Raw genomic sequence first — 27,490 nt, 5'->3', positions numbered from 1 at the left:
CCTGGCCTGTGCCGCGCCGGAACAGCACCGAGTCCTCCTGCTCCGGGACGCCACTGCCTCGGTCCATTGCCATAGCGAGGCCGCTGTGGGGTGCCGGCGTGGGCTGCGTCCCTCTGAGGATGACGACTTCCGCTGCCGGGGCCCCTGGGAGCGGAAGACCACGGTGGCCTGGAGGGCTCCGCGCGCTCTTCCTCCACAGTCGGCCTTCCTTGAGCCGTCGCGTTGGTTTTTATTTTGGGTATTTTCTCAGTTCTCTGATTTTCCTTTTTCATATAGGCTGAAGAGTGATTCGACCAGGGTGTTTTTGTTTTAAATAGTAACTTTTCTTAGAAAATACTGTTCATTGCAGATAATTTAGAAAACATGGGTAAGCAATATAAGAATAAGTCCCGAGTTAACCGATAATGATATATAGCTACCATTTGAAAAAGTTCTTTTCAGAGTTTTATGTATTTCAGGACACCCAGTTAAGTTTGAATTTCGAATGAACAACGAATACTTTTTTAGTGTAAGTTTGGAGCATGCAGTATTTAAGAGAAACTAGAAAAAGTTTTTGTTTATCTGAAATTCAACTTTAACTGGGTGCCCTATGTGTGTATTTTCTAAGTAGGGCAACCCTGCCCCATTGGGACTGGGGACAAGAGGAAATAGTGCAAATATGCTGACATAGTGCTGTGGCCAGGCTGTGAGTAAAAAAAAAAAAAAAAAGCTTTATGTATTTAATTTTCACGACCCTGTGAATGAGGGACTATTATTCCCTAATTATGCTAAAGATACTATTTTTTAAAGATTTTGTTGTTCTAAAGATAAGGAAATGGAGGCACAGAACATTTACATAGCTGCCTGGAAGTTCATGCCTTTTAGACACTTCCCAACTTTAACATTTAGGTTAATATCCATTCTCCCAAATCTGTTCTAGTGAAAATTTGAACTTAAAAAAGTGGGATCAAAATAAGTGAATGGGACTACATCAGACTTTCATCCTTTGCACAGAAGAGGAAACCAGCAACAAAATGAAAAGGCAATGCACTGAATGGAAGAGGATATTCACAAATGATACAGGTGATAAAAAGCTACGTTCCAAAACATATAAAGAACTCATAGGAGTCAATAGAAAAAAATCATCTGATTAAAAAATGTGTACAGGTCCTGAATAGAAATTTTTTCAAAGAACTCATACAGATGGCTAACAACCACATGAAAAGATTCTCAACATCACTAATCATCAGGGAAATGCACATCAAAACTGAAATGAGATTATTAACACACACCTGTCTGCATGGCTATTATCAAAAAGACAAGAAGTAACAAGTGTTGGTGAAGTAGAGAAAAGGGAACATCATGCACTGTTGGTAGGAAAGTAAATTGGTGCAACTACAGTAGAAAACAATGTGTAAGTGCCCCCCAAAATTAAAAATAGAACTACTGTATGACACATCAATTCCACTTCTAGGTATTTATCCAAAGAAAATGAAAACACGAATTTGAAAAAAAATAGGCATTCCTATGTTCATTGCAGGGTTATTTAAAATAGCCAAGACATAGTTGCAACCTAAGTGTCCACTGATAGATGAATGGGTAAAGAAGATGTGATACGTATATATGTATGCATATGTGTGTGTGTATATATGTATGCATACCTGTATGTAGGCACATATGTACATACAATGAAATATCACTCTGCCATAAAAAAGTGAAATCTTGCAATTTACAACATGGATGGACATAGAGGGTATTATGCTAAGTGAAATAAGACAGAGAAATAGAAATACCACATGACTTCACTTTAATGTGGAATCTAAAAACAAAATAATAAGCAAAACAAAGACTCATAGAGAAAACAAACTGATGGTTGCCATGGGGGAGATAGGGAGATTGTGAAAATAGGTGAAGGGGAAAAAGGAAAAAAAAAGGCAATCAAATCTTGTATATGGTCCAAGGATGTACATTTTCCCCCATGTTTATCTTTATGTGTTTGTCTTTACATGGATCAAACAGGTTTATTAGTCAGTAGGAGCTTACCATTTACTTTTCTAGTATTATTCTTTATTAAGAATTTAGGATAGCCACATGGCTTCTAGGTGCATACTATAATTTTACTAAAAAAAAAAGTTTCCACAAGGAAGTTTGAGGGTTCCCCTTTGGCTTCAATAGATAGCAGAAATAGATGTGTGTTTTTCAATGTCACTTAGATTTTTCTGTCACAAAAAGTCTTGAAATGGCATTTGATGCAGAAATTTAAACAATTTAGAACTAGATTTCTTTAAAATATTCTTAATTTACATAAAGCATATAATTCAGTGGTTTTTAATATATTCACAAGGTTGTACAGCCACCACTGTCTAATTCCAGAATATTTTCATTACCCCAAAAAGAAACCTTGTATCCATTAGTGGTTACTCCCCATTCTTTCCTCCCTTTAGCCCCTCACAACTAGTAATCTATCTGTCTCTATGGATTTACTTATTCTGGATATTTCATATAAATGGAATCATATAATATGTGGCTTTTTGTATCTGTTTTTTCACAATGTAATGTTTTCAAGGAGGAATCAGTATTTAATGTTTCAAATGGCAGGTTCTTTGTTGAGAAGGTCTTTTTCAACTCACTAGGACCTGGTTCCTCAACAAAAATGAACCTGTAGAATTTTTGTCCTCAAAAAGTTCTTTTTTTCCTGGTGGTGACACCCAGATTTGAATTAGTGTGTTTTACAAAGCTATTTCATATGATAGACAAGGCACTCAAAGCACAATATAGTGAATTTCCAAAGAAAATCATCATACTTGAAGGGACTTACATAATATTACATTTAACCTCACGAAATGAAACCAATCTTTGTACATGTAGAATTTTCATACCAAAACCCTACCTTCAGTGACTCTTGGAACTTGCCCATGATCAAATAAGGGAATCAAATGATTAGTGATCAGGTTTCTAGCTTGAATAACATATGTTGGAATTGTCACATAGAATAGTGAATAAAAGATAAACCAAACCAATTAGTTCCTTACCTTTATCTTACTTAAGGACCTAGGGTCTGGGTTTCAGGGATGTGTTCATGATTTGAATATAAGAATGCTCACGAGGGGAAAGTGGATGGGGAGGGAAGGAGAAGGGGATTAAGGAGCATTATAATTAGCACACATAATACAGGTAGGTCATGGGGAAGGCAGTATAGCACAGAGAAGACAAGTAATGACTCTAGCATCTTACGCCAATAGACAGTGACTGCAATGGGGTGTGTGGGGGGCACTTGATGATATGGATGAATGCTGAAACCACAATATTGCTCATGTGAAACCTTCATAAGATTGTATATCAATGATACCTTAATAGAAAAAAGAATGCTCACAGAACTGCAGCAGAAAGTTTAAAACTCTAAATGATGTTTTGAAAGAATATTTGAACGATGTAGTATAATTTATAAATGATATATATATATATAATTAGCTATCCAGTATGTGAGGTTGACTCTCTACACTCACATTATATATCAAAATACATGCTAGGTTATCTTCACAAACTGAAGACGTGGGAGATCTTAAAACAGAAACAAGAAACCATGCAAGGATTGAAAACTCAAATACCTTTTGGGAGTCAGACAGGTAAATAATGTAAATTAGTTAAGGAGGAGTAAGCAATAAGGGGTACCAGGTACTGCAATCAGTTGAGACTATCCCTCCATACCCACTTACTCATTCCACCCATTCCCCCACCCATTGGCATTCAAGTTCATATTAAAAAAATTTCAACGTCAGACAAGTCTGCCGGCTGTCAGTCTGCATAATCATTTGTAAAGAAACTAAATATTTGATTATGTTATTTAAAAGTTTAACAAAAGCAACAAAAATAAAAAGAAAGGACAAACAATAGTTTGGAAAACATTTGTAACATGCAAGACAAGTATTCTCTCCTTCTGCCATGGCAGCCATTGAAGAAAGACAGCCGTGGCTCTCGCTGTCCTGCGGCTGTGGGCCTCAACAAGGGCCACAAGATCACCAAGAACATGAGCAGGCAGAGGCACAGCTGATGCAGTACATGCATCGCCAAGCACCACAAGTCCATCGGGACATGATCTGAGAGGTGGGAAGCTTTGTCCCATACGAGCAGCATGCCATGTCGCTGCTCAAGGTCTCCAAGGACAAGCGGGCTCTCAAGTTCATCAAAAATCATCATACCTTTTAGGAGTCAGGCAGGTATTGGCATTATACATTGGTGCCAAGAGTAAAAGAGGAGTGAAGCAACATCCTGATTGCCAAGGACTGAACTTCCACCCCTCTGTGCATAATAAAACCTTTTCAGAAAAAACACACACTAATATTCTTTATATATTAACAAAAAGCTTGTCAAAAGTAAAAGTAAAAACCACAAAACAAAAAGGTAAGAACAAGCTATTCAAAGAAGAAAAAAAATAGCTGCCAATAAATATGAATATATGTCTAAACTCTGGAAGCTCTGCTCTCAGTCTGCCTGGTTTCATATCCTTAACCTGGCATTTACTAGCTGGATGACCTTGGGGAAATCCCTTAATTAGAATCTCAATTTCTTTATATATAAAAAGGGACATAATCCAAATATCCAATAAACATATGAAAAGATACCCAACCTCTGCAGTCAAGGAATTGTGAATTAGAAACTAAAATACGATTTTTCACTCAGGTTGGTTAAATTATTAGAGATTAATAATATGCTGTCAAGGGCATGGGAATAGGAAGTACTACCCTGTTGTTAGAAAATATCAGTTTAAAATTACAAACATGTATACCTTTACCCTAGGGATCCTACCTTTAAGAATCTATTCTTACAGAAACAAAAAAATCAATTCATGGGGATAAGTATGATGATATATATCACAGAATTGCTTGTAGTGTGGCAAAAGCTTTAAAATATCCTGATTATCCATGACGAAGGAAATGACTGGATAAACTACTGCACATCCACACTATGGTTAAATCTATTTGTACTGGCTTGCAGGCATGGCTATTAAAAAAAAAAAGTATCCAGTCACAGCTAAATTTCACATTTTTGTTTAAAAAACTCCTTGTAGTGGGTTTAATGGTGGCCCCCAGAATGGTATGTTCACCAAATACCTGGGAAAAGGGTTTTGCTGGTGCAATTAAAGATTGCAAAATGAGATCATTCTGGACTACAGTGGGCTCTAAATCTAGTGACAAATGTCCTTGTAAGAGATGGGAAGACAGCAAAGAAGGACTATGTGAAGACAGAGATAGCAATTATGCTACCCAAGCCAAGTAATGCCTGGAGACACTAGAAACTGGGAATGGCAAGGACGGATTTTTCCCTCTAGAATCTTCAGAGGGCCTAAGGTCCTGCTGACACCATTCTTTGTACTTGTGGCTTATCACTCTGTGTAGAATTTCTGAATAGAATTACAGGAAGCAGACCCATAAAGAATCTTTGTGGTACAATTGGACTTCATTATCCCTTTTATTAGAACATAATTTAAGCTGTTGTAATATTTTTGCCCTTATGACTACCATCATAAAATGTTTTTAAAGACTGAAGTTAACTAAAGAAATGGAACAAAGCTTTAGACTTGCTCTATTTGGACTTCTTGTCCAAAACTAAGGGAATAAATTTCTGTTGTTGAAAGCCATCAGGTTTGTGGTAGTTTGGTACAGCAGCCCTAGGAATCTCCCCACACACCTTAGTTTCATGTTTATGCACGCTTGCATGAGCACTGAGAGAAATACGCAACTATTTTACATACCCAATGACTCAGTAATTCCACTCCTAGATATGTACTCAATAGGAATAAGTGCTATGACCACCCAAAATGTTTATGGCAGAATTATTCATAATAGTCTCAAACTAAGAACAATCTGAATGTCCATGAAAAATAGAGTGGAAAACTAAATTATGGTATAGTTATTTAACAGAATGCTACAGAGCAATGAAAAAGCCTGAACTCTTGCTACATGGAAGACAAAGAATTCTCACAGACATAAGGTTAAGCAAATGAAGTCAGACTCACAAGAGTGCATCCTGGATGATTCCACTTACATGAAATTCAGAAACAGGCAGAATTAATCTATGATGATAGATAGGGGGCATTACCTCAAAGTGGTCACAAGGGAACCTGCCAGAGTGCTGGAAATGTCTATATATATCTTGATCTGGTGAAATGTTTATATGTAAAAGTCAATTGAAGTGTACAGTTAAGATGTATGCTTTTTACTGTCATTTCACTGGGATAAATGCCCAGGAGTACAATTACTAGGTCATATAGTAAGGGTATGTTTAGTTTTTTTTAAGTACCTAATTTACAGCGAAATTTTTTTACCCCTTTCGTTGCATTTTCTATAATAAGCAGGCAGTGCATTCTCGGGGTTTGAAAGCTGTTGGAGATAAGAATGGTATTAGGTTTCATAATTTTCTCACACTTCATTTGCTTACCAACTTCATGATTTGCCAAATATCACGTATCATTTTTAAGATTTAGTGTTAGACATGCAATACAAGTACTGGACTCATAGTTTTAGTCTGCCCAGACTTCCTTCTCTCAATAGACCAGATTTGTTGGGGGAACCACCTATTCCTCACTGGCTATAGTCTTGGTTATAACATTAACTTAGGTGATCTGCTCTCTTGCTGAGAAGCGGGCACATAACCCAAACAAGTTCATTTGGAGGCACTCTGAGAAAGACTGAAAATGGTTGTCAGAATTTCAACCTGAAAGCAGCACTGTGTAAAAAAACTGCCTCATAGTACTGGAGCTGTTCCAAATTTTGACCTTTCTAAAGCCTCAGGTGTCTCACATCCTTTCAAATAACTGTTATGGTTATAAATAAGCCAATTAATGGTTCTGTTTGTAACCAAAAGTTCTAATACACCATGAAATCACAGGTTGGATGTGGTTATATTTCTTCAAGCATATATTAAAATATATTAGTTCTATATTAAATGTCTCATCATCAGCCACTTTAAGTGCTACGAGGCCCCAAAAGTCTGACAAAGCCTTTGTCATGCCATATGTTTATAAAAGGAAAGTATTCAATAGGATTGTGTCTTGCCTACCAACAGCCAGGTTGGTAGGCAATTTCTTGTAAACTCACAAATATGGAGAAAGCTCCATCAAACTTTACTGCAAAGAAATGTTCCTGCACTGATATGCCAGTAAGCAAAGTCACATCCAACTGATAAAGTAGCAAGAGTAGCATGTGGCATAGAAAATATTTCTATAAAGGTTATGTCATACTCAAATTTTAAAATATCAACTTTTCCAGGGAAATGGCCCAATAGCAGGCTACCTGTGAACTGTTAAGGCACATTACTTGATCAGTGCTATGTAAAAGGTTTTGCCTTTAAAAAAAAAATGTTATCATTAATCTACAATTACATGGAGAACATTGTTTACTAGGGTCCTCCCTTCACCAAGTTACCCCCCAAAACCCCATTACAGTCACTGTCCATCAGCGTAGTAAGATGTTGTAGAATCACTACGTCTCCTCTGTGTGGCACAGCCCTCCCCATCCCCCCCCACATTATACATGCTAATCGTAAGACCCCCTTTCTTCTTGCCTGCCCTTATCCCTCCCTCCCTTCCCACCCATCCTCCCGAGTCACTTTCCCTTTGGTAACTGTTAGTCCATTCTTGGGTTCTCTGAGTCTGCTGCTGTTTTCCTCCTTCAGTTTTTTTTTTTGTTTATACTCCACAGATGAGTGAAATCATTTGATACTTGTCTTTCTCCGCCTGGCTTATTTCACTGAGCATAATACCCTCTAGCTCCATCCATGTTGTTGCAAATGGTAGGATTTGTTTTCTTATGGTTGAATAATATTCCATTGTGTGTATATACTACATCTTCTTTATCCATTCATCTACTGATGGACACTTAGGTTGCTTCCATTTCTTGGCTATTGTAAATAGTGCTGCGATAAACATAGGGGGGTTTTGCTTTGTTTTTAAGAAGCAAAGTTCTAAGGAAAAGCCTGTAGTAAGTTTTAAATAATTCTGGAATTTATAGTAAGTGCACTTGACCAGTTTAGTTAGAATCATTGTTTACTCAGTGACATTTTTATGACTTGGCTATCTGCAAAGACAATACATTTCAATATGTAATTATTATATAGCAAGTGCTTTAGCAGATAAAGTTGTAGGCAGCAGTTTATTAAAAGTTCTTAGTTTGATGTAATGGAAAACTTATGATTGACAATTTCATGAAAATATTTCAGTTTTTCAATTGAATTTTCATGTTTTTTTTTTAAAGAGCCTCATTACCAAAGGCAATTAGGAATTTACCTAAAGAAGTTGGCATACTCCCTGCTTAGTTTATATCATTACTAAACCCATGACAGACAAAACTGACCCCAGTTTACCTCCCTGGGCAGTAGCAGCTACTCTTATTTTCAGCAGGATTTAGATTGCTAATGATAATGTACTACCTCCTGTTCAAGATGATGCAAGATAGTATTTTTAATGTCTACAAAGGTGTTCCATGGAGTTTGATATTTTCCAAATTACACTGTAAAGTCAGTACTTCATCTAAATAATTTTGTCTTGCTTTGGCAATGAGCCAAAAGAAATAAAGTTAGTGCATGAGTCAACTTTACTGATTACAATTATTCACCTATATTTTTCCTTAGTATCTTGTAACTAACCAGTTTCCCTCTTCAGAAGTTTACCTATTTTTGTTACCTTTCTTAAATACACCAGGTGAAAAGAAATTAAAGTGTTGATACATTACAACAATTACATTTCATTTTCTCCTCTCTAACTTTTCCATCTACTTTGAGGAAATGTCTGGTTATAATGAAGTTAAAAATCAAACACTCTTAACAATGAATCATTCAAATAAGTGTCACAAAAATTAATCAAGAACTTTGTTTTTAAGTCTAGAGATCTTCCTTATCCTAATACTCTCTTAGAAGCTGTCATTTTTTCCCTAGATTTGTAAGGATTGTTTAACTTCTAAGTTATTCCACTATACAGGATATTTAAGATACGGAAATTATTCATTTAAAAAAGGCAAATAAAGGATGTGACTTAAAGCATAAAAAATTCTTTGTACTTGTGGCTTACCACTCTGTGTAGATTTCTGAATAGAATTACAGGAATCAGACCCATAAAGAATCAGACTTCTTCATTATCCCTTTTATTAGAACGTAATTTAAGCTGTTGTAATATTTTTGCCCTTGTGACTACCATCATAAAAAGTTTTAAAGACTGAAGTTAACTAAAGAAATAGAACAAAGCTTTAACTGAAAATCTGTGCTACAATGAAGACAAAAACTCAAGCTTCTAAAACTAAAAAACTTCATGTTTGCCTCATTCAGTATTAGATACACTTAGGATTCCATTCTATTTATGGGTGGTACCATTGGTAAGTTACCCATCACAAGATTACCAGAATCTTCATTAAGATATTCTGTGAACTGTTGAAGATCTATCCATTAGTGGTAGATATATTAGGTGACTAGTAAAAATTTGTTGAATTGGATGTGAAAAATCAATTATTTGAATAATATTTTTAATTTACCTTACTTCAATGATATTTTATTCTTTTTGCAATAATTATGCATATTTTCTTCAGACTATAACAAGGTCTCAAATCTTAGTTTCTCTAGGTTAACATATTTCTAAATTTATAGCCATCATTAAATCACAAGTTTTTGAAGACTCTCAGAACAGACTAAAAATGGTACTCTTAGACACAGAATGAATCCTAATATAAACTATATATTTTGAGTGATAATAATGTGTCCATGTGGGCACATCAATTGCAACATACCACTCTAGTGTTGTATGGTGGGGTATGTTCATAATTGGGGAGACTACATGAGAAAAGGCATGGGGTATATAGGAAATCTCAGTTCTGCTGTGATCTTAATTCTGTTCTAAAAAATGAAGTCTATTGAAAAATGGCACTTATTCCAAAAATGTTAAAGCTGTAAGTAGAATTCCTATTGAGACCTCATTTAGTTTATGTTAATTTAGTTGCTATCCCAGGTTGCTTGCACTATATATTGTAAATTCTTCAAGCAAACCAGTGGATTACAAAACAAAATTAGTAATGCCATCTTAAATTCTATTATACAATGAAGTTGACTTTAACGATTTACTTTAACAAAGTTTATGACAAAGATACTAGATTTATATGAGATCTTATCATCTGACCACATTACCTAATAAATTATATAAATGTTCAGATGATAAATAATGTTCACCAACATGTCACGTGTAGTTAGTGTTTTATTCTTTGAAGATGGTTCTGAAATATCACACTAAATCAGGCTGAAAGGTTAAGTTTAAAAGAGCTTTATAAGGATATGTTATAACTTATGTAATGACTGTCCACTCTACAAAAATCTTGATCATAGAGTTATGAGACACCTAGTTGGCAGTAGCACCCAGGTTTTCCAAGTAGTGATCATTTTTTTATTGTCTGCATAGACTTCTTATTAGCTACCTTCTGCTTTTGTTGCATTATCTCAGAGTCCCTATAATAGGGGAAAAGGCTGTGAGTTGTTACAGAAAAACTGATTTTATGTTCTTACTTATTTCTATACAATACCCATTTAGTGAATTAGAAGACAATTCAAGAGAAGATATAAATAATCATGTCTTTCCATTGTCATGGATGGAGACAGAATGAGAAGGTAAAGAATGGAAAGGCTTTGAAGTCAGATTTTATTTTGAATTCCATCTCTACTGTTATGACCTTGGGCAAATAACCTCAAAGCCCTTTCAAAACTGGAGCAATACATACCAAGGTTGTTCTGAGGAACAGCTATGAATATGTATACATATGTACACACATAAATAAGCATCTGACATTACGCAGCTTAATGCAGAAATAATGGCAATTATGCTTGGCTGTCAACAAAATTAATCCACTCATTCTTTTCTTGAAAGAAGGGGCATTTAAGAAGTCTCCTAGGTATCCTAACTGGCACCTAGGATTAGCACATAGATGTTCTGAAGAAATTTAATTTCTTTTAAGTCAAAAGCTCAATAGACAGTGACTAAAAACGGATTACATTAAAGAAAGGCAAAATATCCAGGGCATTTTCTTAACCTTTTGTGTCTCTTGCTAAACAACCACATGCCATGTTAACAGAACTACAACCAGACTACCTGGGCTAGATGGTTCATGAAACCCGTATTAAAAAAAAAATTAAATGGCTATATGTTCAACACCTATTATGTGCTAGGCATTTTATTGGCTCTGGATTAAGTCCTCCAAAACTCTTAGTTATTATCCCCATGTTTCAGATTAAAAAAAAAGAAAGGAAAGCTAAATAATTAGAGTTAAATAATTTGTCTCAAGTCACATACAAACCAAGGTTTGTTCAATTTCAAAGTCCAGGCTCTTTTCTATGTTGCTATTGCATAGATTTAGTATTATATTTTAGCTCAGGATGAGTAGCTATGTCCATGACAGAAAGACATTTCTGCATAGGCAATAGCAAAAACAAAGAATGAGATGGAAGGAAAAATAAGATAGCTACAAAGAGATGGTATCATGGGAAAGAATAATGATAGCAATTTTTCTGTTTGAAATCAAGTTTTGCTGTGCTTGCCTGTATGACTTTAGTAATGTTACTGAATTTCAGAGCCTCAGTATCCTATTCTGTGCATTAGGGTGACCCCACTCTTCAGGTTGTGATGAATAGAGATAATACATGCAGAGCACCTTGCACAGAACTTTGTAAGAGGTGGGTATTCATTAAACAGTGGCTATCAGTAAGCCAAGCTAGACTAGGTTCTCCAATTAAAGTATTACTTCAGATTCACTGATTTGTACCACATTCACTTGTACTCCAATGTGAGTAAACCGAAATTTAAGGCAAAGCTTACTACTTTAATAATAAATGTCATAGAAAAGTGTGAAGTGATAATGTAAGGCCTTCAACCTCATTAAACAATGATTCTTAACTCTGGCACATTAGAATTACCTGGGGAGCTTTTTTAAAGTCAGGTTTAAGTTAAATATAATAAACTTTCTCTAGAGTTCCTTTTAAGACCTATCTTGAGACCAATTAAATCAGGAGTGGGTGAAGTGGCATGAGCGGTTTCCCAGGTAGTTCTAATGTGCAGCCAGGCTTGAGGGCCACAGAGAAGACACACTAAAGCATGTATAGTCATTTATTCACCTGACTTCCAACTTCTACATGGACAACAAAATTTGATTTTAGAATAAAACTTTGGTTAACTTGTATAGAAACATGTTTGCTGCTGCTTCCCCCCCCCTTTTTTTTAACTTAAGCTGAAGTCTCAAAGTATTTCTGTAGCAGTTTTGTATTAGTTGTCATATGTAGTCATACCAAGGTTGTGTACTTGCATTCCCTCCAACCCAAGGTCTTCAGAAGTCAGTACAGCTACATAGGCTTTTCTGTGCCTTCTTGAGAACAGTTATCACTGTAATTGAGTTACTTCATCCATACTTGCTTGCATAGGATGTCTGCTTTGCAAATCTTGTACCTCTACCACCTAACAGTGCCTTATATAGGGAAGATGTTCAATCATTTTGCTAAATAAAGTTCTTTTGGTTGTAGTGGAGTTGCATGACATTCTTTGCAAGAAAAATTATAGCTTGAGAGCTTTAAAGTCTTCATCCATGGGTTGGGATAATGACTATCCCATATAGTTTTAGTATGCCTGGCACACAACAGGTATTTAACTGTTACCCCTTCCCACAGATTAGGCCTATCAAGGATTTGAAAAATGCTTTCCATTTCCAAAATGAAAACTTCAGTGACTTGAGAATTAGTATCACTTATCTCTGCTTTCTCTGAGAGGTAGTCAAGCTATCCTCTTTTCTTTTTCCCTTGTTGATTTCCTGGGATTTCTTCATGTTTTTCTGGCGGGCAAGTTCCCGCTGATTTCCACCTACAAAGAGTAAGTCATGCTCTTTTTCCATATCTAAAATTATGAATAATCCCATTATAAGGTTCTTATTTAAGTGCATCTGAAGTTTGTTTTTTAATAAATATGTCAGCAGAGTACTCCACTGGTATTCCTAGATCTGTGGAGGAGGAAGCTTAAAGGGAAATACTTGAGGTCTTAAAAGTATTATCATACCAATCAAGGTCTTCACTGGCTATAAATACCAGATCTCTTAAAATAGGCATTCCAATCGTCTGTCTATATGGGCTAGTATTCCAAAATAAGTTGTGGCTTTGGAGGAATGTGGTGGAGAAAGACAGATAAACAGAAATCACACCTCGCACAAGTTGGCTCATCACAGTACGACTGTTAAGTGAGCAAATGCAGATGCCTGTGAAACATTTACCTGCGAGGACCAAACAAAATAACTAGGGTGGAGACGCTTCGCACTCCTGGTCCTTATTAGGCCGTGAGACTAAGTACCAGCTATAAGTCACCTCCAGACCAGGATCCTTCCCGCGGTCTCCACACCCCTCACCACCGGGAAGGTGTTCTTCACGGAGCAAACTCGCACGGGAGGGGAAGGCACCTGTCCTACTTTTCAGTTCAGACCTCTCTCTCGGCCGATTGCAGGCCCGGTGTCCGCCCCGCGAGACCCAAGGAGATTCACAGCCAGCCTCGCCTCTCCCCAACAGACTCTGGGGTGCTAGGCTTCCCCGCCGGACGCTTCCCGCCGCTTCTCCCGGGCCATGCCGCTCACTCACGGGCCATGCCGACCACCGCACCGAGCCTGAAAGAGGGCGACTCGAAAGAGCAACCGCTTCTTCACACGCTCAGCCGCAGTTCACACTAGTCGATCTTAAAGGCTGAGCCCACGCGGGCCTTCACCGGGCCTTCACCGACACCTTCTCTCTGTCCAACGCCCCGCCCACCGAGACTTGACAACAGACGCCGGCGTGGCCGGCGAGCGACTGCGCGTGCGCTGCAGGGGGGCGGGGCGGCCTCCGGTCTGCCTCCCGCGGAAGACCGGCGCTCCCGGCCCCTGCGCTAGGCGGGTCTGGTGGAGTCTAAATAGCGGGTCGTTTGTCTGAGAATCCCATGTGTTCCGAGCAGTGCGGCTTGACCAGCTCCCGTTGTTTGTAACGACAATAAAGGCTACGATATCTAACTTTTCGACACAGAACGTTGGCTTTCATTCATTCCCTTGAAGAAGCGGGAAGGGGGTGGTAGAGGACAAAACAGATTTTAACCCTGCGAAAGGCAAGTGTTGGTCCATTACATATTTTCCTTCCTTATTCTCGCATCAGCCCTGTAAGGTAGGCTTCATTGCTCTCATTTTACGTAAAAGGAGACTGAGACTGAGACGAGAGGTGACTGAACTAACAGGTAGGGACTGGTGCAAGTGAAATGGACTCTCAAGTCTGTTAATTTACAATTTATCCCAGTGCCCTCGTGATAGTTGATAGTACTTTGAGTTTTAGTGTAATATTCTGTGCTTGGATTGTGTGATAGGGGGAGTATGGCAGAGAATGCAGTTTTACAACGCTTTCACAGTAGCCCAGAACAACCTCGGACCCTAAATAAAAGCTGTGGAGCATCTCCCATTGCTAGGAACAGACATGTATGCTTGATGGTTCATTTGGTTGATACTTACTTTCTTTATCTATTCCGTTATTACAAACTGAGAAATGTGTAGAGTTAGTCTGAACACCCTAAATTTACCCTATTTTTTAAGACTTATTTCTGAAGTTTTCAAAGATATATAAAAGTATACAAAATGCTATCATGGACCCCCAAGTATATATGACCAAGTGCCCACAATTTTTATTTTACTTAGTAAAATAGCCTATTTTAGAGAAGGTATGACAAAGTGAAGAATGAGGGCTCTGAAGATGGAATGTCTGGGTTGAAAGGAATTTGGGCCCATTATTTCATTGCACTGAAGTTTCCTTACCAGTAAAATGGGGAGGTAATTGTACCACCTTCATTAACTGAATTAATATATGCAAAGTATTAAGTGCCCAGCATATGGTGGCACTCAATATGTTAGCTACTGCTGACATTATTCTTTCAGCCTCAGAGAGCCTTGTAGTTTCCCTATGCCCCATCCTTTCTGTTCACTATTGCTTACAGGCCAGTTGTCTGGGGAACCTCTTCTGGGGTAACTTGGGCAGGGGGAAAAAGATTGACTTTCTGGCTGTACTTCTTAGAGAGATAAAGAGATCGTCTAAAGAAGAAGGGAGGAAAGGAATTTGGGTTAGGAAGGTAGGTGGCAGGGTTGTTATTTCTGTATATGGTCTTAATTTACAGTCTAATTGAGCTTTCTTTGCAGCTGAAAATTGTTTTTTGAGTTGTAGGGATACACATGTTCATCATGTACCAACAAATGTTGACGTGTCTGCTAGAGAGAACTGGAGACTTAAAATTACTGTGAAGCAATTACAAATTTACTCCAGAAACTTCTGTAACAAATATCTTATTACTTCATATTTAATAATGAAATTAAATCTGACTCTGTTCCCATCCCTTTACTAATGAGAAATTAAGTGTTCTTAGTCATTATTTATTTCCTTACCTGCAGAACTGTGGGAATGCCCTAGACACTTAGTGAAACAGAACATGTGGGTAAAGTCCTGTGTCTTTAGTTTATACCAGAATATGTTGTCCAAAGCTATATGGTCCTGGCAGTGGCTCCAAGATTCCTAGATATCTTCAGCAGGGGTTCCGTTGTCAAGTTCTCGGGCTTCTTAAGTGTATCTGAGTTCTTGTTCCCTTGCCAGAGTACTGGAGGGAGCCCACAGAATCCACAGACCTCCATTCTCTTCCCAAACTTAGAAGAATTTCTTTTCTGTGCTTTCAGCTTTGTCCTCCCTCTCTCAAAAGCACTTGCCTCTCTTCTTTCTCTGGATGATCTAGCAATCCCTTCAATCAGTTCAGGATTTTCATTCATTTGACATTTTGTTATTATTGAACCAGGATGTTCTTGTAGAATCTTCTCCTTCCAAGAAGTCAGTCAGGCCTGTATTTCCATGACTCAGGGATTTGTATTGCAGAGTTAAACACTGGCCCATACACTGTAGAGTCATCCTCATCTCTGATCATTTTTCCTCTCGTCATAGAGACCTTTCCTAACCACCCCACCCAAAATAAAGTAAGCTAGCCTGCCATTAATCTCTGATATTACCCTCTATACATTTCTTTTATGGCATTTAAATATATTCTTGAATTTTTCACTTGTTTGTTGTTTCATTTATTTCCTTCCCAACTCAGAACACCTTGTTAATTGCTGTGTTGCTACGTCCTGAGCAAATTAAGAATACTTGTATTAATTTACAAAGTTTTAACTCTAATAATTTTTGAACAGGTAATACATTCACTTTAAAAAGTACACAAAGATTACAGTGAATGGTCTACCTCGCATTGCATGTTTCCTGGAGACCCAGTTCCCTTCCACAGCTAATTATCAGTTTCTTCACACCTGACGTTCTAATTTCCTCAGCTTAGAATTTCTAAGCCCTGGGATGCGCTGGTAAACAGGAACTGCTCTACACGAACCTCTAGAAACAAAATCGGCCAGCATTTTAATAGTTTCCTTACAAATTTGGTTTGAGGGGTTGACCACCTTTCTCCTATTTTCAGCAACTCAAGGACACCTGCAGAGGGGAGCGCACAACACCTTGAGTCCCAATTTCCGGTTCACAGATAATCTATGCTCTGAGGCTTGACAGTTACCATGGCTCCGGGCGCGAAGCATTTAAGTCATTCAGGGGCGCTGGATGGTGACGCCATCAGTCCCGGCGCGCTCCGAGGGCGGGGAAGCAAGGTAGAGGGGAAACTAAGCTCTTAGTGTAGCAGGGACATGGAGCGGCGGCGGCGGGAGGTCGGGGGAGGCGGCGGGGGCGTGAAACTGCGGTAGTTGCCCTCTGGTTTGGTGGTGTGGCTCTGTGGAAAGGGCGCAGTTCCTAACCCCCTTTCTGGCAGCGGCCGGGGCTCGGGGCTGAGAGCGGCCGTGGGGCCGCCTCCCCGGGCCCCCTGGCTCCGCCATGTTCCGCAGGGCACGCCTTAGCGTGAAACCGAATGTCAGGCCTGGTGTAGGTACCAGGGGCTCCACCGCCTCAAATCCCCAGCGTGGCCAAGAGGTTCCCAGAGAGCCGGAGCCCGCAGCGGCCTCTGCGTCGAAACCAGCAGAGTCCACAAATGTGCTCCCGGTCAATTTCGGGGAAGCGGAGCCCCAAGAAAAGGCTCCCAGGAGCAGGTAAGTACCTGCAGAGGGAAGCGTTTTCATTTGCCCGGTCTCTCCGGAACTGTCACCTGGAAGCTTAGCAAAAAATGAACTTCATCTAGGAGTACTTCCTCACTTCCACTAAGCCTTACAGTTGAGGCCCTATGAACCTACTCCGAACAGCAGTTTGTTCCTCTGACGGCAGAGTGTGGCAAATGTGGATTTTATTATGATTTATAGCTTTTTGGGAAGGGGATGATGTTTTCGAATGGTGGTGGGAGGAATCCTGGTGTAAGGGTCTTGAAGAATATTCACGCAGGGTACTATTTTCATTTGAGAATTTATAGATAACCTTAGTTTTCATTCTTTTGGAGTACTTGGCGGGAGTAAGTAGTTTAAAAAATTTTAAAACATTGATTTACTCTTAAATGAAGACTAGTGTTACTTTGGTTCTGCTGATTTCTGTCAAGAGGAAGAAGGTCGCTTTGATTTGAGGGTGTGCTCGTTTAACTATGGTGACCATGTTTTCCAAACGGAAAAGCATGTGTCATGTACCATATTTGGGTTCAGGATTCTTATACTTAATTTAACAATTTAGTAGACTTTGCCAGGTAGAATTTACTTATCTGTAAAGTAGGGATAATATTACCTGCTTTGGAGAGTTACTGTGGAGATTGGAGATAACTGATATAAACCATCTTGTACAGAATATGGTAGAATAATTGACTACAAAAAGCTATTTGTTTAAAGCAGAGGTGATCGAGCTCTGTTTCTATACTATATAGTTGAGGAAACCTATAAAAACCAACCCTATTAAATGACAGTGAGATGGTATAAATTCTCTTTATGCTTTGAGAGGAAGGTGAAAATTTTATTCCTTTTTTTTTTGATTCAGCTTCCTCTGTTGGCCTGAACTGGGGCAGAGTGAAGGGTGTTATTTTGCTAGCTTAGTTATACTTAATAATTTTCTAGTTTCTTACATGAATTTGTTTCAAAATTTCTCCACAAAATAAAGATACAAATACCAGTCATTGTTAATTGCAGAGATCCTGTTAATTACAAATGAGTATATGATGATTGATAATTTAATAAATACTGAGACCCTGTTTTGAGACTTTTTGACTTAAGGATATTTCATTGTTAGAGTTGACATGTAGGCGGTATACATTGTATTTTGTCATGTATTTTTCTTTTTCGTGGGCCTTTGCTAGTTGTAAAAATCTATAAGGTGTGTGTTCTGTTCTTTGCATCCAACATAATTGTATGAAATGAAAATGGTGCATTTTTCACATCGTAAGGTCTGAGATGAGAATTTTAATGGAAGACTTTGTGGAAAGCTTATTCCATAAGTGTAGGCATTTTCTACTTTTACATATAACTAATCATAATATATGAAAAAAGTAGACTGCTTTTAATTTTTGACTCATACCCCATTCATCTTAATTTGTTTTTAGGGCATTCCTGAAATAACGTATATCTATTCTGAACTGTAATATGTAATTTAGAGTGACCGAATACTTTTTTTTTTTAAATCAGAGTTTTTATTCCTGAGAAAGAAAAGTAATAAAATACCAGGGGTCAACTATTAGGTTAACTTTTTTTGTGTAGACCTTGGAATAAAACTTCTCCTTTATAATTTTATTTTTATTTTTATTTTTGTTTTATTTTGGTATCATTAATCTACAATTACATGAGGAACATTATGTTTACTAGACTCCCCCCTTCACCAAGTCCCCCCCCCTACAAACTCCATTACAGTCACTGTCTATTAGCATAGTAAGATGCTGTAGAGTCACTACTTGTCTTCTCTGTGTTGCACAGCCCTCCCTGATGCCACACCCCCACATTATACATGCTAATCGTAAGGCTCCCTTTCTTTCCCGCCCCCCTTATCCCTCCCTTCCCACCCATCCTCCCCAGTTCCTTTCCCTTTGGTAACTGTTAGTCCATTCTTGGGTTCTGTGATTCTGCTGCTGTTTTGTTCTTTCAGTTTTTCTTTGTTCTTATACTCCACATATGAGTGAAATCATTTGGTACTTGTCTTTCTCCGCCTGGCTTATTTCATTGAGCATAATACCCTCTAGCTTTATCCATGTTGTTGCAAATGGTAGGATTTGTTTTCTTCTTATGGCTGAATAATATTCTATTGTGTATATGTACCACGTCTTCTTCATTCATCTACTGATGGACACTTAGGTTGCTTCCATTTCTTGGCTATTGTAAATAGTGCTGCGATAAACATAGGAGTGCATCTGTCTTTTTCAAACTGGGTTGCTGTATTCTTAGGGTTGAATACTTTTTTTGAGTGGAAAGGTTGATAGCTATATGAGTAGAGTAATACCTGATGAAAGATAAATGATTTCTGCCTCAAACAGAATTAGATTTCCGGTGTAGCTAAATGAATGTCGTCAAATACTGCAATACAAATATTTCAGAGATTTGAAGTTTTGTATGTTTGGGTTGACTGATCTCAGGTTGATAATTAAAGTAAAACGCCAGTAATTTAAGATCAGTTTAAGGGGGTGTCAGTGTGGATTGTAAACTTAATTTAAAAAAAAACTCAACTTTCAGTTATGTAGTGGTTCACACTAGATTAAACTTTATTTTATAACTTGATTTTCTGTTTGTTTTTTGGAGGGAAATAGCATGACCTTGAAGTTTGAAAAAGATCAGTAGACTTCATTAGGATTTATGTACCTGTTCTAAAGATATACTAAACAAAATTTTTATTGCAACCTGTCATAATTAGCATATATCTCAATACATTAAATTTTTAATAATGATACTACTGTTCTGAATTTTTACCAGACTAGTTTTTTTTATTAAGGTATCATTGATATACACTCATGTGAAGGTTTCAAATGAAAAACATTATAGTTACTACATTCACCCATATTTTCAAGTCCCCCTGATACCCCACTGAAGTCACTGTCCATCAGTGTAGTAAGATGCCACAGTCATTACTTGACTAGTTTTTAAAACTTGAATATTTAAAAGATGATCCATGGTGTGCTTTTTTTTTTTGTAATTTCAACAGTGATGAAAAGACTGATGGCAAGAATTATGTTGAAGAATCCAGTAAATCTTCCTCTACAGTTTCACAGAGGAGAAAGCGAACATCAACTACACCTACTCTGGTAAAGCCTAGTGTCAGTGTTCCTTCAGAACCTCATCCCTTATCTACAGTTAATCAAGAAGCTGCACAACCAAACCCCATTCCAACAAAAGAGAAACAGCCATGCTCAGACAGATACCGAATATATAAAGCACAGAAACTGAGAGAAATGTTAAAAGAAGAATTGAGGAAAGAGAAGGTAAGGAAGAAAAATCAGAATTTTGACCGTCTGCTAAATTTCTGATTTTATGTTAGGCATCATTTGAAGGAAAAATAAGCATCTGTAGCATTTTGATGGAACAAAATCAAATAACATCCCTCATGTTAATAGAATATCTGCTTTTGTTAACAAAATGATGATGAAGCACCATGGACTTGATAGGCTATTTTTTCCACAGTATTAATTTTTATATATTTTGCTCATATGTATCTTTCATTATTTTTGGTGAAGGCCATAAATAGAAGTTTAATACACAAACACATCCACACAGATACACATATACAAGCATATTTATAAAAGAAACCTTCAATCAGAATTTTTGAGAGGATGTCCAATGATATTAGTTACATTCATTTGAATAAGACAAGTACAGTTGAGCAAAATGAATTGATTATGTTTCTAAATTGGCAATATGGGAATTTATAAGTAGGACAGTTTTGCATGTATGCGTATAGGAGAGTCCAGGTTCTTTTTAATCTAGAAGACTGATTATTTTTCTGAGAGACCAGTGTGATAGTAGTGAAGCAGGCAAGCTCTGAAGTTAGATACTTAGGATTTGAATTTTAATGTTGATTACTTAATAAGTATGTGACCTTTAACAATTTAATTAGTCTTTCTATGTCTATTTCCTCATCTGCAAAATAGGGCTGATGATATATCTAACTCACTGGAGGAATGTCAAGATTAAATGAGTTAATGTATATAAAACATGTTTAAGACTATTTCTGTTTTAAATAGCAGAATTAATAACTGACCAATGAGACGTAATTTGGATTATAAAATTCTTGCTTTAATAAAATTCCTTAAACAGTGAGAAAAAAAAAAGACTAGTGTCTGGCAGATAGTAATAGCCGAATAAATGTCAGCTCTTATTATTAATTATGGAATGCTCTTTCCTTAATTAAGATGAATGCACCGAGCTTAGTGCTTTCTAGTCATTATCTCACTTAATTCTCTCTATTGTATGAAGTAGTTGTCAGTATTTTCCATGAAAAGAAGCAAGCTCAGAGAGGTTATCTGCTTTGTACAAACATCAGTGGAGGATATGAGATTTGAATCCATATCCTTAAAAATCTAAACCTTTAAAATGTTCTGTATTTCCTAGAATCTACTCAACTAGATTGATTTTGGGGAATTACAAATTAAACATTTACTTGAAAAATTTTATATATGGAATTCCAGTTTACTACTGGGTAAAAAAAAAGCGGTATATTTATAAATTCTCAGTAAAAACAATTAGAAGGCATTAGTAAGCATGATTTTATACATGGAACTTTTATCTCATCCCAGTCACTTTAGTTTTTAAAATTCCTTAAGGTGCTACAACTTCTATTAACTTTATAAAATTTTTCCTAAAACTAGGCATAATTGTGGTAAGAATAATATTAAAGCACTTGTAATAAATGCAACAGTGGGCTGTAAGGGGGTATCAGTGTGGATTATAAACTTAATTTTTAAAAAACCAACTTTCAGTTATGTAGTGATTCATACTAGATTAAACTTTGTTTTACAACTTGATTTTCTGTATATAGTATACCTGAAATTATTCTATATTTGTAAAGTGAAAGTGGATCTGTGTGTGTGTTTGTTTATGTAGAAGCAATGGAAAAACAAATATGCCATAAATGAAAGTCAGAGGCCACAAGATCGTTCAAAAATGACTATGAGAGATTTCATATATTACCTGCCAGATAACAATCCAATGAGGTAAGAAGCTATTTCCTTTTACTTTATTTGGGTATGTACTGATTTAAGTATCACTTTTTTTTCAAAAGCATGTTGACAAACATAGCACACTTAATGTCCCTTTAAATAGAATTTTGTAACAGAAATCAGTGGTTTTTCCCAAGAAAATAATGCTTTCTTGGGATTGTAAATGATGCCCTTTAACTCTCAGTTGCAAGTAAGTTTCCTTTGTTATGTTACCAAAATGTAGTAAACCAACTAAACCTTTTCTTTAATCAAGCCGGCTGTTTCTCTTTCTTATACACTCTAGCCTAATCTAAAGGGATGATCAAATTTTTGTGTCCTATATCCTGATGAAATACAGTGGCATTTGATAATATGGCAACAAATCTATGAAGAACAAAGCTGCTTTAATTGAAGAGCCTGCAGAGGCAGAAGGTTCATAATAAATTGCCTCGTTGTTGTCTTGGTGATGGTTTAGCAGGTAGATTTGGAATAGTGGCATATTTTCAGTAGAGCCTTTTTGAGGTTTGCCAGGTCTTTGTCTTAATTGAATAAAGAGCCAAAAACTTAGGTTTTGGGTTATTTGACATGTAGGAGTTGGAGAAAAACCATCTATGTTGTTTCATGCTCTGAGACTGGAAGCCTCCCTTCCCTAGGGAATTAGAGGGTAAGAGCATGCTGTACTTAAGGTCTAACAAATTATTTATACTTGATGACAAAAGTTTTTGACTGAAACACTGTTGGACCACACGCATCATTAATAGTAGTGTTATGGTAAGTGAAAAGAATTTTCTTCATGCCTATAGTTAGAACTGACAGGGTGTAAATTACATATTCATAAGTATTTTGTTATTTGTCTTACAGTTCTTCACTGGAGCAAGAAAAGAAAACTGAAAAATCATTGATGCCAGCCCAGACAAGAGAGTAAGCATCTCATCTCAATTCTTTTCTGAATATATTCTTTTATGGCTACATTTAATAATGAAATCTAATGATGCTTCCTGTTATAGTTAGATTATGTAGCAATTTTTAAATAGAATCAGTAACAAGAATAAAAGTTACTGCCTGATTTAAATGAATATGATAGCCCTATACTATTTGTGTTTTGCAAATATAAATGGCCAATGTTAATGATTTTAAAACTTAGAATTAAAAAGTGTTTTGTTTTGTTTTAGCATAATAATATAGTCACATGGTACAAATTAAAAAGGAGCAAAAGTATCCTGAGAACAAACTTCAAACTCTGTTTTTCTGCCTTCTAATTCTGCTCCCTGGAGGCAACAGATGTTACCAATTTTTAATGTATCATTCTAATTCTAGTCTGTATGTATCCAAGCAAACATATATTTTTTTCTTCTTTTTCCTTTTCTTTCCCTTTTCCCTTTCCCCTTTTCTTCCCTTTCCTTTTTCCTTTTTTAGTATTCTGCATACATTAGCCTGTAATGGGTATGGCTTGATGTCACTTAGAGACACCATTTTTTGTACAAGCTTCTTATTGCTTTCTACCTTGCACTGTCATATGTTAGCTTACCCCCAAGAAATATCTCCAGTTATTGTAGCCTTGCAATTCAAGGTGGGGGACTGTGGAAAATTGGTAGAAACTTTGGGCTTTTTTGGTAGTAACTTTAGAGGTTAGAAATAATAATTACTGTTTTGTGTAGAATCCACATTGTTTTCAAGCAGAATGCTTAAGCTTTAGAAGTAGGTTATATTTTTATAGATTTATACATTATGTTTGCTTATGTTAAAACCTTAAGGAGACAGTGTAATTTGATGGAAAACATATGGGATTTGGAGTAATTATTTGGAGAACTATTTGGCTTTCTTGATCTACTCTTACTGTTTATTGTGTAATCTAGAGCAGAAGTTGTTTATCTTCTCCAAGCTTTAAATGGATATGAAAATGCTAAACCCCAGTGGTTGTTATGAAGAGTCATTAAAATGATCTTGAAACTCATGCTGTTTTATTATAAAGGTTATTTTTCTTAGTTCCATAATATCTGGATGGTTTTCTTTGATACTCTTTTGATACAGAAAAGATGAGCATTCTCTTTATTTTCAAAGAGAATAAAAGTTTATTACTAAAGGCTACCAGGTATAATTTGAGAAAATCTTATAATCAGGTCCTTAACAAAATGCAGTATTTTCAGTTATGTTATAGGAAAAATTGGAAATAGCTAGAAGGTTGCATTTGCAACAATTTATTTTAGAAGTTCATAGTATTCAGGAAACATTTCTCATGGATATATTTATTAACCTGTCTTTACATTTGCTAGGCAAGAAGGTAAGAGTGTTGCTAATGCTGAAGATAACGAAGAAATAGAAGAAGAGATGGATGATGGGCCATTGCTGGTTCCTCGAGTAAAAGTGGCAGAAGATGGTTCTATTATTTTGGATGAAGAAAGGTACGTTAAAAAAAAGAGGTTGTGCTTTCATGAGAACAAATGTGCTTTGTCTATTGAGAGAGATTGAGTTTCTGTATCTGTTATTGTCACTTAGACTCTGATGTTTATATTTGCATAATAAATGTTGTAAATAGGTGGGTTAGATTCATTTATAATTTTTAGCAATTTTTATAATGCTGTATTTTGTCTGAAAAGGTGATACTACTGACCTGTTATCCATTTAACCTACCACCATTTGCTGGTAATTGGGATGAGCTATTAAACTAATCACATGCTGTCCTCCACTAAGAATAGATTTCAAAGCTTGACTCAGTCTTGAAATCAGTGTTCAAATTTTCATATTACTAACTAATAACATAATATGGTGTGTGGTAATAACTAATGAAAATGCAGTGAAACATAGGTTTAACATTTTATGATTTTGGTTATGGTGAAGTTTAGTTTGCTTTCTGCCTTAATTCCTAGTTTTAACATAACATTTCCTAAATTTGGCATTCTGTAATTTGTTGTCTATTCCAAGTGTTTTTCAAAAAAGAGGATAAATTAGTAAGTACACAAAAAAAGAGGAGTGGAAAGTCGTCTGACAGTTTAATTGGTAAAAATAATTTTAACGTATGTGTTATATAAGTAAATACACATGTAATACTATTAATAATTGCTTTTGCATGTTTTTGTGATGATGATTTTGCTGGTTATTAAATAGTTTAAAGCATATTTAATTGCTTTGTGTGCAGGAACATAGATGTAAATATAAAATGTTTATATTTCTCAGTATGTCCTGTTGGGTCTAATATGATAAAGTAATACTAAATATAGGAGATATGCAGAGGTCCAAGCAGTTTTTTACGTAGCTGAAAGATTTTTGTGAATTTTATATTGCTATTAAGGATTTTGAAAGAAAATTGGCATTTACTTTTACTTTCTGGCAGTCACATTTAAGTGAGAATTAGCAGATTTTTAGAAAATGTGTATACCTCATATATTATTATACTTTTGATATGACTGCTGTGGTAAATTTCAAAATATAACTATTCAAATATGATTTACTATTTCCCTATTTTTAGTGTGGATCTATTTAAAATGTGTTTTTAAAGAGGTGTTTTTTTTTTAAATGTCTTTCAGTTTAACTGTAGAAGTTTTAAGGACAAAAGGCCCCTGTGTTGTTGAGGAAAAAGACCCCATATTTGAGCGTGGTTCTACAACTACATATTCTAGCTTTAGGAAAAACTATTACTCTAAACCATGGTCAAATAAAGGTAACTAATTTTCATTTTAAATTGTGTGGGTTACTTATTTGAAATGGAGTGAATTATTTTCTGTTTCTAAATTAAATCGGGTCTCTTCTAAGTAAATAAAATGCCAACTACCATGTTGCTTTCTCTTTAGCTAATTTTACTGGCATCTCCCCCTTGCCCTTACCATTGAGTTATCTCTCTGGCTTTATAAGTCTTTTTAGGAACTAACATTATGGTCATATTGGCTGCAGTATTTCTTTCTGTCAAATCCCTGTACAACAAATGCCATTTTAATGAAAACTTAGCAATATTTCTAATGCTCATAATAATGTTCTACCTCAGATAGTATTATATAATACAGTTGTGAAGGTAAAATGTATGCTGTAAAAAAGTGTGTAATACTTTTTGTGTGCTGCTGCTTATAACTTGCTTTTTATTATAAAATAGTATTTTTATTATAAAATAATAGAAATTCAAACACAACAGAATAAAGAGCAAGAAGAAAGATTCTCTACTTTTTCCTTCTCTGACTTCCCCAGTCCTATTTTCTTGAGGTTACTTCTATTAATTTTGTATGTATTTTTCAGGCTGCTTTCTTTCACATACTGTTTAGCACATATTAGTTGCTTACATAACAGTGATATTATACTGGCTATGACCGACAGTTTTCTTCAGGACACTTTGAGGAAGATAGGGAGAATATCTTTTTTTTTTAACTCCATCTGCTTTGTTATGAACATGCAAATTTCTTGTACCATGTTTCTACATAAAAGTTTAAAGAAAGTGTTTTTAGATCCATGAGGTATTCTTTGCAATGAAATTCAAATATGTCTATGTACAATGTTCATAGACATATCTCTATGACTAGAGACTTACTAGAATTTAATAAAAAATATTAAGTATTGTCAGGTTTATTTTTAACTCAAAATATGTACTTATGTAAGATGTTTTTCCTCTGAAATATTTAAGAAGATTAATATTCAGTTTTTCTAAATCTTTTATATTTGCAGAAACAGATATGTTTTTTTTAGCCATCAGCATGGTAGGAACTGACTTTTCTATGATTGGACAGCTTTTTCCTCACAGAGCAAGGATAGAAATTAAGGTAAAGTAGTCCATTGCATTTCTTGATTGGAAAAAGACCAAAAATTACTAATAATTTTTTTATACTTTGGTTTAAATTACAGTGTGTTCTTTTTCACTATATGTTGTTGGTACATCTGCCTCTCTTCATAGCTAGCTCAAAAAATATACTTCTCAATTCTGAGTGTAATCTCCTTAACTTTAGTATGTATTCTTATTTATATCTTGCCTACTTCCAAAATGATCTGAGGGACTACCAGTAAAGCCACTGAAATAAGATAAGAGTTAGATAATGAAGAGGGAAGATAATTGTGCCAGAATGTTTACATCAAGGGCAGCTTTTGAACACAAAATACATTTCTGAATTTCCTAAGAAGGCATGAGAGAAAAGAAGCATGCTAAGTTACGTAGTTCTCAATCAGAATCTGTTGATTTCCTAGACCACCTTAACTTTGAGGACAAATAGTGACACAGTTACAACAGCAGTTATGTCAATTAGTGTTCTAATTAAGTTTCCTGGGTTGAAGTTCATTTGAGTATACACTCTGTTGCTATAATGTATTTTCAGTTCCTAGATCTTTATCCAATCATGGGATTTTTCCTTCTTTAATAAAAGGATTGTTAAGAAATACAGATATATATTTTTTTTCTTGAACTAAACTGGGCTTGGA

The 27,490-nt window shown here is 36.1% G+C and overlaps 3 protein-coding genes across 10 annotated transcripts in view; 1 reads left to right on the top strand and 2 right to left on the bottom strand.

Moving 5' to 3' along the window:
- The window catches only part of LOC108406956 (survival of motor neuron protein), a 37,808-nt gene extending 37,658 nt beyond the window's left edge, over window positions 1–150 (bottom strand). For 3 of the 4 annotated variants that reach the window (XM_017675996.3, XM_073235375.1, XM_017675997.3), the window contains exon 1: window positions 2–150. In XM_017675996.3, coding sequence (XP_017531485.1) covers window positions 2–73 — 72 coding nt within the window. In that variant the 5' untranslated portion in view covers window positions 74–150. The remainder of the gene's footprint in view (window position 1) is intronic. The other variant, XM_073235387.1, reaches the window with a different exon arrangement.
- A 7,431-nt stretch (window positions 151–7,581) lies between these two features.
- LOC108386318 (small EDRK-rich factor 1) lies at window positions 7,582–13,546 on the bottom strand. Its single transcript, XM_017644127.3, is given in 2 exon segments — window positions 7,582–10,461; window positions 12,724–13,546. Coding segments are annotated over 2 exon segments (279 nt in total). The 5' UTR covers window positions 12,933–13,546; the 3' UTR covers window positions 7,582–10,391.
- A 3,118-nt stretch (window positions 13,547–16,664) lies between these two features.
- Window positions 16,665–27,490, top strand: part of BDP1 (BDP1 general transcription factor IIIB subunit) — a 107,099-nt gene continuing 96,273 nt past the window's right edge. For 4 of the 5 annotated variants that reach the window (XM_073235351.1, XM_073235336.1, XM_073235343.1 and 1 more), the window contains exons 1-7: window positions 16,667–17,105; window positions 20,110–20,386; window positions 22,005–22,114; window positions 22,961–23,020; window positions 24,373–24,501; window positions 25,624–25,757; window positions 26,747–26,841. In XM_073235351.1, the coding sequence (XP_073091452.1) occupies window positions 16,894–17,105; window positions 20,110–20,386; window positions 22,005–22,114; window positions 22,961–23,020; window positions 24,373–24,501; window positions 25,624–25,757; window positions 26,747–26,841 (1,017 nt within the window). In that variant the 5' untranslated portion in view covers window positions 16,667–16,893. Of the gene's footprint in view, window positions 17,106–20,109; window positions 20,387–22,004; window positions 22,115–22,960; window positions 23,021–24,372; window positions 24,502–25,623; window positions 25,758–26,746; window positions 26,842–27,490 lie in introns of all 5 variants that reach the window. The other variant, XR_012130660.1, reaches the window with a different exon arrangement.

The sequence above is a fragment of the Manis javanica genome, chromosome 1, assembly GCF_040802235.1.
Source record: "Manis javanica isolate MJ-LG chromosome 1, MJ_LKY, whole genome shotgun sequence".
NCBI classification, from domain to species: Eukaryota; Metazoa; Chordata; class Mammalia; order Pholidota; family Manidae; genus Manis; species Manis javanica.
Note: the sequence above shows the minus strand (reverse complement) of the source record. Positions and strands in the feature narration are given on the sequence as shown.